Genomic DNA, 14596 nt, shown 5'->3' on the forward strand with positions numbered 1-14596 from the left:
GAAGGTTCATTCATTGTATAGGCTCATTCAGTAAAGAAGACCGCTTACCAAAGCATTTATCAAATGTAACTGCTTTACAAATACACTCATTAAAGTGAGTCACGTGGTGGATGATGTATTATACCACACCTCTCTCAATGGTCACGCTGTAAAATTTGTATATCCAGATTGCCGTTTGTGTATTTCTCCATATTTATTGTACAACTGCTCGGAATCTGTTTTATATCATGACATAGTTGAGAGGAACATTCTTTGAAACAAATTTCAATAATCGACCGTTTATCAAGGTGATAATAAGCAAATCAAAGTCATACGTAATCTATCAAACACTCAAACAAAACCTGCACAAAAGGTGATGCTCCTGCAGGTTATTCCAGGTTTACGTACACATTAAGAAAGGATCATGGGAAGGATAACAACGGACGATGGGAGGAAAACAACAGAAGATTGAAGGTTGCCACGTTGAAGGAAAGAATACAATTTAAAAAACAGAGACAGTCAGGTTTAGTAAGTAGTGTTGAGGTTCAAATACTTATCTCATTTCCTAAAAACTTTGAAGACAAGAACTTGGCGGAAACGGTGGAGGTTCGATCAGCAATTTGAATCAAAAAAAGTTTGGCAAAATAAATTAATGTTTTACAAACAGGAAAGACAGTTTACAAACAGGTTTTACAAACAGGCAGTTTTATACCTCTCCCCCCCCCCTTCCCACGCCTCCTCCATCCAAGCCCTCTCCCTCCAACACTTCTCCCTGCTCTCAAATGTTGTGGTTGTGTGCTTCCCCTTCTCTCCCCATCTTGTCTTCCGCTCCCTCTTTTTGTATATTTTGTTTGTCTGGTTGTTTTGTTAGTGAAATAAATGTTAGCTCTTTCACGAGCCTCGATTCAGTATACAAAAAAAAAAAAGAAAAAAAAAAAAGAAGACTATGAATGAGGAATTTCTTTTGAAAGTAGATCAAACCTGTGCCATTGAGGAGTGGCAGAGGGGGAGGAGGCGGTGGCGGTGGCGGCGGTGGTGGTGGTGGTGGTGGTGGTGGAAGCTCAGCGGATTCAATTCCAGATACGACCCCAGCCACGCTGGCAGCTGCTGCCAGTCCCAGTCCATTCTCATAAGGTGCTACACGTAGGCTCGGCCCCAAACTGCCCGATTCCACTGATCCTAGTGGGGGCAGCACTGGCAATATCATGATGTCGCCATCCGCCCGGCGGTGAATACGTATCGTTCCTTGCCGTTCCAACTCCTCAATCTTTTTCTCCATATCTGACTGGCGGAGCATTGCATCCTCCTTCTCTTTTATCATTTGACGCAGTGTGTTCACTTGCGTGTTGGCATCGCGGTAGATTATCTGGTGGGGTGGGAAATGTCAGGATGAGAAGTCAATTACCTGACAGAACTCATGTTATGAGGAGAATAATGTTATATTCACTGGCAAAAAGACAAACAAGAAAATGTCCTTCAACTACTGAACATGCACAAAATTCTCCACCTTTCACTCAAAATTCATGAAATATATTTGTTGATTTCCAACTTAGCAACCTGGAATTTCATTTCCTTCATTCCGATTCAATCAAAAGGGATGGCATTGTAAAGGTAGCAAACCTTGATGGACTCCAGCTCCTTGTTTGCCTGCATGAGCTGCTTCTCCAATTCCACAATCTTTACCATGGCTTCGTTCTCACTGTCAATCAGCTTCTCTGTAAGCTGCTCCACACGGACATGGTGTGCAAAGGATATGCACAGCAGCAGTATGTCAGAAAACATTATGGACTGCTATGAATGTAAATGCACCACTTTATCTTGGGTAGAATATAGCTGGGCCGCTTCAAAGAAAACGGGAAACACAGCAAGAGTCATTGCACAAGGATGACGAAATACTATGCGGAGCAACAAATTGTTCAGAAATTTCATTTCATTTCTACTCACGTGTGAAATATGCTCCTCAAGCTCCTCCACGCGCTCGAGCGCAGCATTTTTGGTCTCCGCATCTTCCAGCAGAGCACCCACGTCAAACACATTGTCAAGGTATGCTTGTATTTGCACCTGCAGTTTGTCGCTCTCTGTGTACTTCAGCTTCTACAATGGTCCAACAGCACACAGTCAGTCCACGCTACAGCTTGGCACAGTCTACACTACAGGTAACATGTCCGTAGGTGAATCCTTTAACTGAAGGTTACACCTGCTCGCCGTGCAGTCTACTCACTGCCCAAATGATAAAGTAACAGGTCAAACCGACCATGAACAACGATATAAAAACAACATACACTAAAGTCAACAAACTGCTCGTGATTTGGTGCAATCAGTGGATTAAAATAAAATCAGCGAGGAGTATAATTAGTTTATTTTCCCCAGGAGAAATGTTTCAGCTGTGATGACGTGCAAAATGTTATCCCACTGGATTTTGTCCAGTGAAAATATGTGGGCAAGCACATACCACTGACAGAGTGTGGTGGCTGTCTTGTTGGTATGGATCAACAACAATGTCATAAAAAAACAAAAGGGCAGACATTGCCCACACAAGGTCAATTCAACAATTATTCCATGGAAATTATCCAAGTCACTAAAGTGTTTCCAATGAAAGAACCCAATAAAATATATCAGGTAGAATACCTCGTAATGCTGAGGTTCTTGCTCTGTAACTACTGCTATTATCACTATACCGCCAGAAGAAACGAAACAAAGAATATCTGTTACAATATTGACACATAAACTAGAATGGCACTCGGTAGACGCATACTCCGCCAGGCTGAACAGTTTATATTTTGTATCCCACTGACAGGCTGGACCTGGATTCAGACCTGAAACAAAGTCCGATTGCTTGTTCTTGTCACCTAACCAACTCATCCCCCAGGTTTAGCCATAACTCGTCCACACCTTTAAAAAATATGCTCCATATCGTTTTTCGTCCCATCTCTCAATGGTAAGCAATCACTTATGAAGATTTTAAAAATCCTCATATCTGATTCGGACCTTCATCAAAATCGAATCATTTCTTCCTTGTCACACACCCAACATTTCCACCAAGTTTCGTCTGAATTGTCCTCAACTATTTCGAGATCATGCTATAAATCCTTTTTGGCCTTATCTCTCAATGGTCAATGGTGAATAAATCACTGAGAAAATTCTAGAATCCGTCATTGTTAATTTCTATTCTGTTCCAATATATGGTAAATAATATTGTTACGTTTGTAGGGGGTAGGCAATGATTACTTTAGACCAGGTAGATTTGTATAGATTAGTGTGCTCCGATTGTCGAGAAGAAGGAGAACCACCATGTAATAAGTAGGGATCCAGTAGGACGTGTGTTCGGATTAAGTATTACGTGTGGCCATACGAAGGGTGGCTCTTGTGCTAATTATCTCGGGGATTATGGGTAAAATTATTCCTTGTACTTCGTTACCTCTGTATTTATCCCTATGTCTCTTTTGGCAAAGCACCATAGACACGTAGAGCTAGAGTTGCGCATTTAATGGCACGAATTAATAATAAAACATACCGGAAGCCAGGACGTTGAGCCCTACAGCTGACAACCCCGACTTGTGAGGCACACACAGGACGGGCAGGCCAAGGCCACGCCCCGGGGAGTCGTGGTTGGTCAGGGTTCTTGATTGATAGGACTGGTAAGAAGGGACTCGCTGATTGGCGAAGCACAGCCGATGATGTGAGAGCATGGGTGATAAAAGGACGCGCTAGCGGACATTCTCGTCTCTTCTCTTCGCTTCGCTCTCTCTCTTCACCCTCTTTGCCCACTTTACCCTCTTCACTTCTCTCTGCTCTCTGCGTCTGGTCTGGATCGCGGCAGTCAGCATTTGTCTCTCTCGTTCTGGACAATAAAGCGAACGATCGTGCTTGGACCAAGGGCTCAAGGAAGTGATCGGACTGGCCGTTTTCGGAGACACCAATGGTGGCCATGCAGAGGAAAAGGGCAGGGCCACGGACCGAGGGCTGCAGCTTCCCACCGGGGACGACAGGGACAGGCCCGGCTGGTGGAGCGAGCTGCACGTGGCCCATTCGATTTCCACGGAAGACCTGTTGTGCACCGGCGGGTGCGGCCGAGTAAGCGAAGGCGTGCGGAGGCCTAGCAGCGTGGGAGTGAGCAGTTCTTGCCAACAAGAGAGCGGTTCCCGCCAACGAGCGAGCGGTTCCCACCAACGAGCGAGTGGTTCCCGCCAACGACCTTGACGACCCCTGACGAGACCCCACCAGTGATCAGAGTTAAGTGTACCCACACACACATTATTTTCAGTTACCTTTCCCTGTGTCCGTCTTTCAAGTCTGTTTGTGGGGACGTCCCAATTTAGGACATTATTTATTATTGCGCGTTGTATTTTGTATTACCAGCATTCCGTTTAATAAAGCCGGCATTTTTGTACATTCTAATCTCGCCTCGGTTTGAGTTATTTTCTGCAGGGTTTCGAGACTGCCGGTGGGATCCATGCAGTTAAGTGCTCTTCAGCATCCTCCTCCTCCTCCACTTCCCCCCTCCCCTGCGTGTATTAACTCTGCCATACATTTGAACTGAACGCTTCGGAGTAACAGCTTGTTCGGCTATCCGTTCCTTGGAAAGATTTTAATCGCCAGGAACACGACAATATTAAATTGAGCTGAGAAAGAATGAGAGGGGGAAAAAAAAATTTTTTTCCAAAAAAAAACTTCCACTGGCATAATTTTTCAAAGAAATTGTGTCACAAAAAACATTTAAAAGGGGAATGTTTCCATCTCAAATGAAGAGAACAAGTAGAAAGAAGTAAGATCTCCAGCGAGATAAAAGTGCCGACTTGAAATTGTCACGGCATGTAACAAACTTTGTTTGGCAAATATTTTAAAGGAGTACCTTTATCAGCAATTAAGAGGTGAACTTATTGAAGACTTTTTTTGTCTTTGCTCTTTTCTGGTACAGGGCTGTCAGGAATATTTAAAGGTGTACACACGTTTTAAGTAATCACACCTTTGAGCTGTATAGCCTGGGTTAGAATTAAGACTCGGCTATAAACTACCACCCTGGTGTTTCCCAGGCATGGCGAGCAATCGCTGGCACCCTGAAGAAATATCAAATTCCTGCCCTGACTTGACTGCTGGAAAAGCAATGCCAAATCCACAGCATAACTGGGGTCGTCAAAAAACTGCTTCTGTGGCAGAAACGCTCTGTAAAGGGTATGTATGGTACGTTGATGAGAATGATGATAGTCTGATGCACCAAATAAGAAAAAGGAATAATAAACAATGTCAATCATTTCATTTCCTGTTAAAGGCTTACAGGGGAAATTTGTGGGTGAGCAAAGATGATGCATGGGGATATATTTATGATGACAACTTCTAATCAAGTGAGGCAGCTGTATGGAGTACGCATAAAGAAACAAGCCAATCGGAGCCCCTTGAATTGATAGACTAAGTTCTGAACAGTTTTCTCATGATAAAGTGCCAGTATTCATTGCCTTGTCAAAGTTGTTTTTGGAAACATGACTACAAGCAACATGTCATAGGTGCTTACTTTTTCAATGACCAAGCCTGAAGTGGTATTTTGAACTTGGGGTGAAGGGTGAAGGGTGAAGGAGGATAATCAAGAAAGGAAACGTCTGATCTTGGTATTTAATCTTCTAATGAGAGGTCAATACTGCTCCTCCGTGTCGATCCTGTAAGCACAGAAAGGCTCAAGCCTATTGTTTTGGGAAAGGTCAAGTGGGTTTGGTGGTTGATGGGCTGTTGGCTATATTATTGAGCAAACAGAAGACCGGTTGGCTCGGTGCATGGACTGACCAACAAGGTCAGAAAATAATTATGCATATTGTGATTGGTAAATTTGAAGTATATATCCACTCAAGGAAGCATAAACGTATTACTCATGACAGACTGAAGCAAAGATTGTGATGCGAGGATTATGATTGTGTTTTTGAATATACTAGTACACCCGCTCACTACGGGAGTGGAAAAAAGGGTCATTCCTCTTTGGGGTATGTACATTACAGTCGATCTATGGTCGGATCTCAAGAACATTGGGTGTGTGTTCATTTACCAGGTTTCTTGTGGAGAGATCGCCAAGTGGTTTAAGCATTTGAGCAAGCACTCCATTCAAAACCGTTAAGGCTGGCTTGGCAAGTGCCAGCTAGCTAGCTGCTTGGTAAATGAACACAACCCGAGCTTCTCCCTTTCAGTTTCGTATGAAACAGCAGGAGCGAGTTTCAAAAGTTTGCTACGAAAAATGCCACGGTAGTGGCAGAAAGGGCCATGTTATTAACCCAACATTTGTGGGTTATATAGAGTACAGTAGATCTTCGCTCAATACTGAAAGTAAACCTTACTTCACAGATGTCGGGATTCCTCCAAATTTCTTCATTTCGTGTTATGAAGAACATTAGCAATTGTTTTAAAAGCTAAGCATACGTGTTTGTGGTTTATAATATTTTTACTTCCTGTAGAAGCCGTTGCTCCCACGGAAACGCCATTATAACTATAAGCTATTTATATACGTTATCACTGCAGGAAAAACGCCTTGGGGAAGTGGGACATTATTAGTATTAATATTGTTTTGTAATAACATTAACAATATGCGATTATCATTAATTTTATTAAAAGCGTCTTTGGAAAAACGCCATGATAAATCTTCTTCTTCAGACAAATGCCACGATAAGGCTAATTTAACATTGATATACACCTCAACACGCAACACCATCGACGGCAATGGCGGGAAAACCCGCTCGGGGGAGAAAACCCCCTTGGGGAGGGGGGCAAATGAATGCGCTTCATTATGTAACCCTTCGTCATCCTGTCAAGTTAGGTTGAGATTGGACAAATAACGACGAAATGTATTGGCATCAAAAAATTCATCAGACAGACACAAATGGCGTATTTTAGTATGATTTTGAAAAATTTTGAATATCTTTTTAATACTTTATTGAAATTTTTTGAGATTTATTGAAATTTTTTGAAATTTGAAAATAAGATTATGATTAAAGATTGTGTTTGGTCAATTTTGTGAGTTCCATGTCATTCATGAGAGGAACACTGGTGTCAAATCTATGGTGGAGAAGCAATTGAAACATAAGCCAAAATGAAGATCGAGGCTGAGAACCCCTGGTAAGAATAAACTCATTGCTTGGCAGAGCAGATGGAAAAGCCGTTGTGGAAAGGATCCCTCCAGGTACCAGGTATTGTGGAAGTGCTGTGCTACATGGTCAACATGCTCCTACTGTACCAAAGCACAACCATTGAGTGACGGACGGTGTCTCGGTGTCCCATGGTAATTTGCTCAGTCAAATTGGAGAGTGAATAAAAGGATGAATTCCGAAACATTCATGCAGTGCATGCTGTAAATCCACCAATACAGGCCACATGCCTAATGGAGCATTGAGACATCATATTAAGAACAAATACTGGTACCCTGTGTAACACCCTCACACTCAGATTGCTAGCAGATATTTCACAGAGGTGTCCTTTGAAAGTCTACAAACGTGCTCTGGACATACTCGAACCACACGTTTGAACCAACTGCAGCTGTTGACGTGCCTATTTGGTTCACCTTCAAAGTCGTTGACTTAGAGGAATATAATGTGCTCCCTAGAAGTTTGGCAGAAGCCCTTGGATTAATTGTCTGGTTGATACTATTGGCAATACACCAAACTTCGTAGTGGCGGGAAATTATGTCCTGGCTGGACTTGATTAGCGAAACGTGTTCACACCAGAGGTACACTCCCCACCATTTATTAAACTCAACTTGAGCCAGGAGCAAAAGGATATGTGCATGCTGCACACCAGCATCAATGATGCTAAAAACCATCAATACATTTGGTGAAACGGGAAGGTTTTATGGGTAAAAAAAAAAGAAGTATAGTCTTGAAGGTACAGGGTGGGGGGAAGACCTTCTCTTTATGTAAATGTGTATTGTATATCGCTACCTGGTGGAAAGCAGGTATTGCAAGTCAAAAAGCATAAGAGTGAGGGAATTAACCCGACGAAGACAGGTTTTTTGGCTTGGCTCAAATTTTTTTGGCTCAGATTTTGGCTTGGGAACCGGGTTAATCGAATTCAGCATACCCCAATTATGTTAAAAAGTGAGGTTCCCAACTTTCACCCAAAAATGCACCTAACATTCACATTTCTCAGAAATCCGTCTGGTCTAGATGGAGGATGGTTCAACACGTGTTTTCGGCAAAAGGTATTAATTTAGTCATTTTTATTTGTGGTGATATTAAATCACTTGACAATCATAGGACAGCTATGAATTTTGTTTAAATTCGTCTCTGTGAAAGCTCGGTATTTTACTTTTGCCTCACATTATCCCTTCTCTTGCTCAGAATCGGGCTGGGGACTTGCGAGATAACTCGGAGTATTTTCACTTTTGATTTGTTTAGTCTCGGTTTAAATCTTGTGGGATTGGCACACGAGTCCAGACTATTGTCATAGTGTGCAGACAGGGCAGTGGGGGAGAGGAAATGTGAAGGCAATGTGCGGCACTGCAACTGTGGCAACAGCTCCAAGGGGGTGCAGTTCCTACCCACTTCACACAATAGAGAAAACAAACATGTTGAGTGATGATTTAATAAGTGAAGTAAAATAATAATTTAAAAAACAACCCATTACCTCAAGATAGCTGTCGAGGGAAAGTTTGGTGAACTCATATTGCAGGTGAACACGGAAATTCATATCATCCACTGAGTGCACGACGATATTAATAAACTGCATACACGCCACCTGGGGAAATGGAAGGTACTTGTTGAAAAGTGATATACAGTACTTCCGCTGAACATATTCACATATGCTGGGAGTTGCTTCCCATTCCTAACAGCCCGAGGCCTCATTAAAAATAAATACCTCAACATCCAAAATGTTACTTTACTGCTAACAAACCAAATTGCAGATATAAAAATCAAAAATAATATTGGAATGCAAGCATCGGCGTTCACATATGACGGATAAAATGAGGTTGTCACATGATGTCACTCTACCTTCAACTGCAAAATACTTAAAACTCTATGATGAGCTGGAGAGATAATGTCTAACATCACAGAGCAGAGCAGGATCTGAAAAACATAAACCTGTAGACATACAGTAGGAAATGAAAGAAACATGCTTTGCAGGGAGTAATTAAAGAACATAATAAAACATGAGCAAAAGCATACACACGTGCACTTTGGAGGTAACTGTGCAAATGACTCGTCAACAAGAGGAAGGAGAAATATCACCTGTATACATTTCTGAAGTTTTGTGCAATGGGGAATTTATGAATTCAAGGAGGTGATCGAGTTAAATGAACCTCGTTTCAATCAATCAGTGAATTGATGAAAAGTGTGTTCGACTTCAAGAGGAATCATTCGGAGTGGCTTGGACTGCTCAAGGCAATCATTGGGTCTATTCACTTGGAATTTTTAAACACGCCAGCATTTAGTAAAAAATAATCCTTTTGATAAGCTGATAAAAGTATTTTTTAAAATCAAACCATCAAATGTAATATTTTTCCGCAAGAGCGATATATAGAACACGAGAAATACCGTACAAATCTTCACTGGTAATTTTCCTCCATTGAGCATCTGTATTTAATCAAAGGCTGTCTACAGAAACCTTCCTCCTGGAACAGCTTAACAGGTTGTTCCCCAATAACCACAACCTCAAACCAGCACATTTCAGTCAATGACAGGATCAAGGCCTCCCACAACTCATGTTGAGGGGTGTTTAACATTCGCGACACATTTTCCAAGTGTAAATGTCAACTAACGTAAGAGAACGTAGCCATGGGAAGCAAAATCATGCCGGCCAGTAGTGAAAGCGGAAAGGCCTTCACCACTTGAAGGAACACTCGGCCTCGTTCTTTCATAAATGTTTGAAAAATTCCACAAAATGTCCTTCAAAAGATTATGAGAACTATGCTATTTGTGCACAAAATTTGAGTCAAGGTTCAAATTACTAAATCTCATAACGTATTTGTTTCTTCTCTTGAAATACAGTAAAGGTAAATATTGTCAGTAAAGGAAATACAGCAAGTGATGGTCATGGATATGAAAAATTACTGTGGTTAACGTTTTCGCTGTGTGTAATTTCAACACAGACAATAATTTGCTCTGCCTAAAGAAACACCCCATATAATTAGATTATAATTGAGATGGGCAATTAAAACTAAACACCAAACACAAGAACTATCGCAAGAACAAAGAGAAACCTCTTACAGAGCAGTTCTGCCATATTAAAAAGGACTCACCCAACAGCAAATATTGTACCCAATAAAACAAGTTATCTTGGTCTCAAATGCTTTAACTTAATCCTTCCCAGCTGGAATCTCATATCAACAATCACCCTGAGACTTCCCGAGCTGTGCAGGATTTATAACCTTCTCAAATACATCCATGCACTGAGTTTGCAAGCAATAATACATGGTCTGGCAAGCATCAGAACTTCAAATCACGGATAGTACCTTCAGAAAGTATTCACACACCTTGACTTCCTTCACATGTTGTTGTGTTACAGCCTGAATTTAAAATTGATTGAATTGAGATTTTTTGTCACTTATCTACACATAATAACCCATAATGTAAAAGTAGAATCTTTTTTTAAGAAATTTTTTATACAAAATAATTAAAAATTAAATACAGAAATATCTAATTTACATACGTATTCAACCCCCTGAGACAATACTTCACCGTTGGCAGTGATTACAGCTTCGAGACTTCTTGGGTATGTCTATATCGTCTTTGCACATCTGGATTTGGGGAGTTTCTCCAATTCTCTCTTGCAAATTTTCTCAAGCTCTGTTAAGTTGGAAGGGGGGCGTTGGTGAACAGAAATCTTCAAACCTTTCCATAGATTCTCAATGGGTTTCAAGTCTGGCCTTTGGCTGAACCACTCAAGGACTTTCACATTCTTGTTCTGAAGCCATTCCAATGTTGCTTTGGCTGTATGCTTGCAGTCATTGATTTATTGGAATGTAAATCTTCACCACAGTATAAGGTCTTTTGCACTCTCAAGCAGGTTCTCCTAAATGATTTACCTGTATTTGGCTGCATTCATTGTTCCCTCTATCCTTACAAGTCTCCAAGTCCATGCTGCTGAAAATCATCTCCATAGCATGATATTGCCACCACAATGCCTCTTGGTAGGGATGGTGTTAGATGGGTGATGAGCTGCGCTCATCTCATAACGTATTGTGGAAAGGATGTGGAGCATTGAGACTTCAAGAGACTTACATGTCTGATTTCCACCAGACATAACACTTTGCATTCAGGCTAAAGAGTTCAATTTTCGTCTCATCAGACTACAGAATCTTTGCCCTCATGCTCTCAGTCTTCCATGTGCCTTTTTGCAAACTCCAGGCATGTTGTCATGTGCCTTTTTCTCAGCAGTGGCTTCTGTCTGGCCACTCTCCTAAAAAGCCTAGATGTGTGAAAGCAAAGACTGGTGTCCTTCGGGCAGGTTCTCCCATCTCAGTCAAGGAACTCTGTCATTCTGTCAGAGTGGTTATTGGGTCCTTGGTCACCTCCCTGATCAGTTTAGTTGATCAATTTAGTCAGACGGCCAGCTCTAGGAAGAGTGTGGGTAGTTCCGTATTATTTCCATTTCCTAATGATGGAGCTCACTGCGCTCTTGGGAACTTTCAACACTATATAAATTGTTTTTTTACCCTTCCCCAGATCTCTGCCTCCTCACAATTCTATCTCGGAGTTCTATGGACAGTTCCTTGGACTTCATGGTAAAGCTTCTGCTCTGAAATGCATTGTAAACTGGGGACCTTATATAGAAATGTGGGTTTCTTTCTAAATCATTTTCAATCAATTGAATTGGCTACGGGTGGACTCCTATCAAGTTGTAGAGACATCTCAAGGATGATCAAAGGAAATTGGATACACCTAAGATCAATTTGAAGTCATAGCAAAGGGGTTGAATACCTATTGACTCAACACATTTCAGCTTTTCATTTTTAATGAATTTGTAATAATTTCGGAAAAAAACCAAAAACACACTGACATTATGGGGTATTATGTGTAGATAGATTAGTGACCAAAAAATCTCAACTTAATCCATTTTAAAGTAACACTGTATTACGGTCAGGCAGTAACACAACAAAATGTGAAAAAAAAATAATTAAAGCACGTGAATACTTTCTGAAGGCACTGCACAATCAAAATATTCACAACCTGCACTCACCATGAAATCGATGTTGCTGTCCTCATTCTGGAAATATTCCATTAACCTCTCAAAGCGTTGCTTTTCTCCACACACCTGTTCACACGAAAAATAAATTATTTCATCTGATTTTTTAAAAGGGGCCATCTCCATATCATGTTGTTCAGACAATGATATGAGCTATACACATTCCTCTCCATCCCATTCCAACCCCCGACGCCAAATTTTCTTTACTTTCCTCTCTCCACTCCAACTCTCTTACCCTTCTCTTTAATGTCTTACCCTACTCTCCTTTTTCTTAACGAGAAGGACCCTTTGCCTATGGGTGCGGCAAGAGGGGTTTTGTTTTTATCCTTATTCAAACATGTTATTTAAAATACCTCTCACTGCGTAATTTAAAACACCTCACTGCACTGGAAAATGTGGGGGCATGAATGCTGTACTGTAAAAGGTGGGAACTTGGAATATCCTCTTCCACCTGGAGGTGGCTCGACACGATACACACTTATATCGAGAATTTGCGTCCCCCCTTGCCTCCCGACTCCTTTAAGACCACCGACAAAGATAAAAACACAACTATACACTAATTGGGGTCATGCTGATCCTATGTAGCAAGTCTGGATGTAATCGGGCCAGAACGTGAGGAGTACCACGACCAACAAACATACAAATACTAACACACAACTACACAAACACCAGTTCGTGAATTATAGTAAGGAATTACCTCTCTTCCGCAACCACTTAGAAATATAACTTGTAGGAGGCCCTTAACATTTGTCTTTCTTGGACAAAAGAGAACATTTATTAAAGGATTAAAAAAGGAGACCCACAACGGTTCCATTGAACAGTGCATACATTATTCTCCCATATGTGAAAAGTTTGTGTCTGGTAGTGGCTATGACAAAAACACCACACGACAACATTTTCATGAAGATTTTCAAAGTTGCAAAGCACTATATTTATGTCAATAGACACGTTTTTTTGCATTCCTCAGGATATGATTCTTCAGGAAAATGGCCTTAAAATGCATGTTGTTGTTGTTGTTGTTGTTGTCACCTAACACAAACTCTCACCTGAAGAATCATATCCATAAATATGAGGAATGCAAAAAAACGTGTCTATTGACATAAATATAGTGCTTTGCAACTTGGAAAATCTTCATGAAAATGTTGTCATGTGGTGTTTTTGTCATAGCCACTACCAGACACAAACTTTTCACATATGGGAGAATAATGTATGCACTGTTCAATGGAACCGTTGTGGGTCTCCTTTTTTAATCCTTTAATAAATGTTCTCTTTTGTCCAAGAAAGACAAATGTTAAGGGCCTCCTACAAGTTATATTTCTAAGTGGTTGCGGAAGAGAGGTAATTCCTTACTATAATTCACGAACTGGTGTTTGTGTAGTTGTGTGTTAGTATTTGTATGTTTGTTGGTCGTGGTACTCCTCACGTTCTGGCCCGATTACATCCAGACTTGCTACATAGGATCAGCATGACCCCAATTAGTGTATAGTTGTGTTTTTATCTTTGTCGGTGGTCTTAAAGGAGTCGGGAGGCAAGGGGGGACGCAAATTCCTAGAGCGGGGGTTAGCCTTGCGGTCCCCATGACAATCTTCTCCATTTTGCCCTATTTTCTGCATCTCTCCTTATTAACCCCCTTGCCCGCATTTCTTCTTCCACCATCTTTAGCCAAGTCTTTCTCGGTCTTCCCCGTCCTCTACTTCCTTCTACATTAATTTCCATCACTCTTCTCAACCAGTCACTTTCATCCTTCCTCAACACATGACCAAACCATCTCAACCTGTTCATCTTCACAGCATCAATCACAGGCAATATTCCCATCATCTTTCGCAATTCATCATTTGTCTTCCTCTCTCTCAACGATACTCCGCACATCCATCGAACCATTCGCATTTCCACCCTTTCCAGCCTTCGTTGCTGCTCTACATTCATTACCCATGTCTCGCTCCCATAAATCATAACACTTCTCACACATGCAGCATACACCTTTCCCTTCAGCTTCAGCGACACTCTCCTCCTTATCAGCACGCCACTCAGTTCCCGAAACTTCTTCCATGCACATCTCACTCGAGCAACCGTTGCCGAGTCTGATCCACCTTCTCCATTCAGCATGTCTCCGAGGTAGAAAAATGTTTTCACACCTTCCAGCTTCACGCCGTCTCCAAGATCCAACTCAACATTTCCTCCATCTGCAGCTCCCTCTGTGCACACCTTACATTTGAATGTAGCTGCCACACTGGTAAATGACCCTCTCAGACCACTACATTTTTGATGAACCCACTCAGCGCACATTGTACATTGAATGGAGTTCACTCCGACACCCTTCCTGCACACAGCACACGGCCACTTCCCAGTTATTTCCACCTCACCACATGCTTTACCACTTGCCATCACCTTCGTGTTTCCGATATTCACGTTCAGACCTTTTGTCTCCATACATTCCTTCCACTTGTTCATCTTTTCCTTCAGC

At 41.5% G+C, this 14596-nt stretch overlaps 1 protein-coding gene across 1 annotated transcript in view; it reads right to left on the reverse strand.

Annotated features, from left to right (window-relative positions):
- Positions 1–14596, reverse strand: part of FMNL2 (formin like 2) — a 236656-nt gene that overhangs the window by 22883 nt on the left and 199177 nt on the right. Inside the window, exons 10-14 of the mRNA XM_068097873.2 lie at positions 12127–12201; positions 8575–8685; positions 1924–2073; positions 1600–1701; positions 961–1345 (exon numbers count right to left, since the gene is read on the reverse strand). Coding sequence (XP_067953974.2) covers positions 961–1345; positions 1600–1701; positions 1924–2073; positions 8575–8685; positions 12127–12201 — 823 coding nt within the window. The remainder of the gene's footprint in view (positions 1–960; positions 1346–1599; positions 1702–1923; positions 2074–8574; positions 8686–12126; positions 12202–14596) is intronic.

This window comes from Myxine glutinosa, chromosome 7 (genome assembly GCF_964187855.1).
Source record: "Myxine glutinosa chromosome 7, kmMyxGlut1.1, whole genome shotgun sequence".
Taxonomy (NCBI): domain Eukaryota; kingdom Metazoa; phylum Chordata; class Myxini; order Myxiniformes; family Myxinidae; genus Myxine; species Myxine glutinosa.